At 42.4% G+C, this 4711-nt stretch overlaps 1 protein-coding gene across 1 annotated transcript in view; it reads right to left on the bottom strand.

Moving 5' to 3' along the window:
- Positions 1 to 1348: 1348 nt before the first annotated feature.
- rras (RAS related) overlaps positions 1349 to 4711 on the bottom strand; it is a 9012-nt gene continuing 5649 nt past the window's right edge. The window contains exons 4-6 of the mRNA XM_035654651.1: positions 4351 to 4459; positions 2385 to 2503; positions 1349 to 1558 (exon numbers count right to left, since the gene is read on the bottom strand). Of these exons, the coding sequence (XP_035510544.1) occupies positions 1471 to 1558; positions 2385 to 2503; positions 4351 to 4459 (316 nt within the window). The 3' untranslated portion in view covers positions 1349 to 1470. The remainder of the gene's footprint in view (positions 1559 to 2384; positions 2504 to 4350; positions 4460 to 4711) is intronic.

Here is a 4711-nt window from a genome sequence, read left to right as displayed (position 1 = left end):
TATTTAAATGTTTTGACACAGTCCGGACTTTCCAGTTTGTTCCGACCCAAAGTTACAGGTGTGAAACCTCCCTGAGACCACAGTCCGGACTAAACAGCTTAACCTAGGTGCGACCAAATTAAGTGGTAGACCAAATTGAACCATGGCTTGGTTTGTTTCTAGTATGGAAACATTCTTATGAATGGTAAATCTAATCTTTGGTGAATTCGAGCTAGACTTAATTATTGCGCTTGAAGTTGGTGCTGCTGGTAGTAATGCCATAGTAATATTATATGGGCAAATACATTTACTCCATTCATTCCAACTGTGATAGAAGGCTACCTGCCACACTTACAGCTGACATCAGATAAACGGTCGTCAATAAACCAATCAATTGCAAGTAGAGACCAAGACTCAGCTAAACTGCAATGCGAAACCAAACCTAGATCAAATGTATACAGTGTAACAAAATCTCAAACCTTAGTTTGGACTTTCACATGTGAAAAGACTGACATTACACAACATCTCTGGGTAGCTCATAGGCTACTCACAGGCTACCAGGTTGAAGACCTCTGATCCAGACAGTATTTGTTTCAACCCAACATGTTGCAAATGTTAAAATGTGCAAACACAGAAACAACTTCTGCTGATGTGAATACTGCACTGCCAGCTTGAAGTTCATGTAACCTTAACTTAGTCAAATTTTCAATAGGCATTGCATGGCAAACGGACCAAGAGTTCCCATACTGAAACAGTCTGCATCTGGATAATGTACAATCCGTTTAGGCCCTTGAACTGTCATCTGGTATTTATGGATGTTTTTAATCTCAACTTCAGTCTCATTATGGCACTGCAGGTGAAAAGATAAGGAGAAACATTACTACAGCCTGGAACTGCTGCCACGCTTCCTCCCTTTCCTTGTATAATTCTGCTGTGGGGCTCTGCTGCCCCCTGCAGGAGGGCGTGGAAAATGGATGTTTCATTTTTGGGCATGCCACATGCCATGAGCAACAAGCTGAAATCTTACATGCACATTTCCTTGTGTCCTTTTTTGCACACTAAAAACAGTAATAGTATTGGAAATAAAGTGTTTAGTAAGCTGTGTGGTGGCAAAGTCACTTCTGACTTCTGTACCTGCAGCAGTTTGGTCATTGTTACAACACGTGATGGTGTGGTTTTTATTTGGGATGCTACCGGTGGTTATCATGGTAATGCTCATGTGCACTGGTACACCGGCCAGAGTACTGACTTCCTGTTTCTCACCAAACTAATTCTGCTGCTGCTTCTACAGATGATTTTCATTAAAAATAAAACACAAAAGTTGCTTTTTTGGGCAAAAGTGCCAAATGAACCAGTTTGGGCATGGGAAAAAAATTATGCACCTTATCCTCTCTCTCTCTCTCTCTCTCTCTCTCTCTCACACACACACACACGCACACACTCCTTTCTGGAAAAGCAGTAAAGGGATGAGGCTTTGGTGTTCATAGTAACTTAGAGGAGGACACAGGGACAGCCACCACTCTTCTGTTTCCCTGTGTGATGAGCTTGAGGAGGAGGACTCTCCATCTCCTGAAACCTCCTGTGAATCAAGAAGAGTAGGAACAGAAAGAAAGTAATGAATCATTGTAAAGTTATGTATATTATATGCCTATATATATAATATTGATTAATGTAGGTTAAAAAAAGGAAGATTGTAGATTGTGAGATAGAACTATCTATCGCAAGTCAGAAATAACCCCAGATGAGGTGTCACCATCAGGAATTAATGGACGACGTGGAGGCCATTAATTGGGGTGATTGTGGCTCAGGAGGCAGAGCGAGTTGTCCACTAATCAGAAGGTTGACAAGTTTGATTCCCATCTCCTCCTGCTGCATGTTAGAGTGTCCTTGAGCAAGATACTGAACCTCAAATTGCTCGCGATACTGAGCATCGAATGTGGATTAGTTTCTCTTTGTGACGATCGTTTGCCATCACTGTATGAATATATATGAATGGGTGAATGTAGCATGTAGTGCACAAGCGCTTTGAGTGGGCGGAAGACTATAAAGGCACAAACAAGTAGAGTCCACCAATAATTCTTGATATGCACACCTCGAAGGGCTGAATCCCCCAGGTTCCATCCATGTGCCTTAAACAACCAACCCCTGTTTTTGGTCTGAATTCCCGCTTAGGGAAAAAGAGGACATTCAGAGGAGGCTAAAATCATATGTTAGAAACCAAAAGGTGGACCAGAATATTTCTCTGTGTCTGGCAGAGAAACACACAGCCATAACAGTGTGGAAGAAATGAAATAATATTAAATGATCACAATGTCTGTAGTAGGGCAAAATTAAAAACTATAAAACAGGGACCTGGATTTAGACTAAATTGTGGTAAACTTAAGTTAAATAATTCAGAACTATACCTGATAATTTGCACCAGCTCCAGGAAGGCCTCATCCACATTGTAGCGATTCTTGGCTGAAGCCTCCATGTAGTGGATCCTGTTCTCTCTGGCGAATGCCTGAGCATCCTCCCTCGAGATCTGCACACAAAGCAAACACTGGGTATTGTTTGCCCAGTCTCCATCCACTGTCCCCTCATCCAGCCTGTACAGCTGGGCTCTTCTTACTCTCCATTCACTTCAATAATGAGTGATCTACCTGATCAATACAGTACTGAGAAGAGATTGGCCCAGATAAGAAATAAAAGGCTTCATTACAAATGTAAAGAACAAGACTAGGTGGAAACCTTGTATGTGGCTGGACTGTGTATGGCAAATGGTAGTGTCTTTAAGATAAATTCCTGGATATTAATATACACTACTTGCAAAAAGTTAGGGATATTCGGCTTTCAGATGAAATTTCAATGAAATATAGTGCATTTGGGTGCCCGGTTAGCTCAGTGGGTAGAGCTGGTGACCCATGTACCAAGGCNNGGTTCGAATCTGACCTGCGGCCTTTTGCTGCGTGCCATCCCCTCTCTCTGCCCCCCTTTCCTGTCTATCTTTAGCTGTCATTATAATAAAAGGCAATAAAAAAGCCCCCAAAAATATATATAAAAAAAAGAAATATAGTGCATTCAGATAAAATGCACTATAACCTTTATAGGTCAACTTAATTTGACCTTGTCTAATCCTTTGAATGCACTGTTCAATCTTTCCGTACTCATTGCTAACATTCTGTTCTCTAACAAGGTCATTAAGTGCAAATATCACAACAAGTGTCTGATATATCAATCGACCACCAATTGTTCTGGTTCAATGACAGTTTGTATTTAAACAGTCCTCTTCGTCATGCTGTTCACATTTTGACATCATGAGACCAAGATGACAATTGATCAACAGTACCTGGCCACTGCAAGGCTTTAAACAAATTTACTCAGATGAAAGTTGCCACTGAGCTTAGAGTGACCACTTCATTGTGAATAATGCCCTGCGAAACCAGATGGTGAATGCCACTCAACTCCAGGAACGTTTAAGGGAGGTGAGAGGCACCCGAGTGTCACGTCATGCATGGGCCAGGAAGCATTTGCGCTGGACGAGAAACCAGCAGGCCTCAGTGCTGTTCTCTGATGAAAGTCGATTCACATTGAGCAGAAATGATGGCCGCCCACGCTCTTGGAGACGCCAAGAAGAACACTATGCATCAGCCACAGTGGTCACCAAACGAGCCTTTGGAAGTGGTGGTGTTACAGACTGGGCAGGTGTGTCTAGTCAATACAGAACTGCCCTACACCTTGTGAATGGTACTGTGACAAGCCGATGCTACCTGAATAACATCAATAATCCAGTCATTGTGCCTCTGCATGAGCAACGCAGGCCTGATTTCATCTTCATGGATGACAATGCCCCAGCTCATTGAGGTCGCATCATCAGGGAACGGCTGCTGGAGGCTGGGGTACCTCAATTGGAGTGGCCTGCACGTTCTCCAGACTTGAATCCCCTAGAAAACCTACGGGATCAGCTGAGTCGCCGTGTAGAGGGTCATCACCCCGCAACCCAGAACCTCAATGACCTGAGGGCAGCCCTTCAAGAAGAGTGGAATGCCATGCCTCAGCAGACAATAAGTCGACTTGTGAACAGCATGAGACGTTGTTGTCAAGCTGTAATTGATGCTCAAGGACACATGACAAGTGTCATGGATACCCACCACTGTTGTTGTTTTGTTTCAATACATTGTTTGAGATGAAGAAATTACCATTGCATGCTTCTACTTAAATGCCCTACTTTCATGATATAATATCACTGTAGCATGAACGTTTAATATTTTCCATAAATTTCACCCGAAAGTCGAATATCCCTAACTTTTTGTGAGTAGTGTATATATCTGCACTTAATTATATTAATTAATATTATAAAGATACATAAACATGCACAAAGGTCTTACTTACAACTCTTTGCTGTTCCAGGTCAGCCTTGTTTCCAACCAGTACCATGGGGAAATCATCTCGGTCCTTCACTCTCAGGATCTGGGTGTGAAATTTCTGGACCTCATGGTAGCTGTTGGGAGAAGGGAGGCAAGAATTAGCTGTCCCAGTATCAAAAAGCATATATTCATATGGATACTCATTTACAGGAAACAACATACTGTGTACAGGAGATATACAGCAGACAGTTTGATATTCCAGAAAAAGTGCTTTCAAAGGCTGTGGCTCAGAGGCAGAGCGTGTTGAAGTATCCTTGAGCAAGATACTGAACCCCAAATTACTCCTGATGCTGTGCATCGGTGTGTGAATGTGTATGAATGAGTTA

Source organism: Morone saxatilis, unplaced genomic scaffold (genome assembly GCF_004916995.1).
Source record: "Morone saxatilis isolate NCDOM2014 unplaced genomic scaffold, NCSU_SB_2.0 Contig14, whole genome shotgun sequence".
In the NCBI taxonomy this organism is placed as follows: Eukaryota; Metazoa; Chordata; class Actinopteri; family Moronidae; genus Morone; species Morone saxatilis.
The sequence above is the reverse complement of the archived record's forward strand: the minus strand, read 5'-3'. Positions and strand labels throughout refer to the sequence as shown.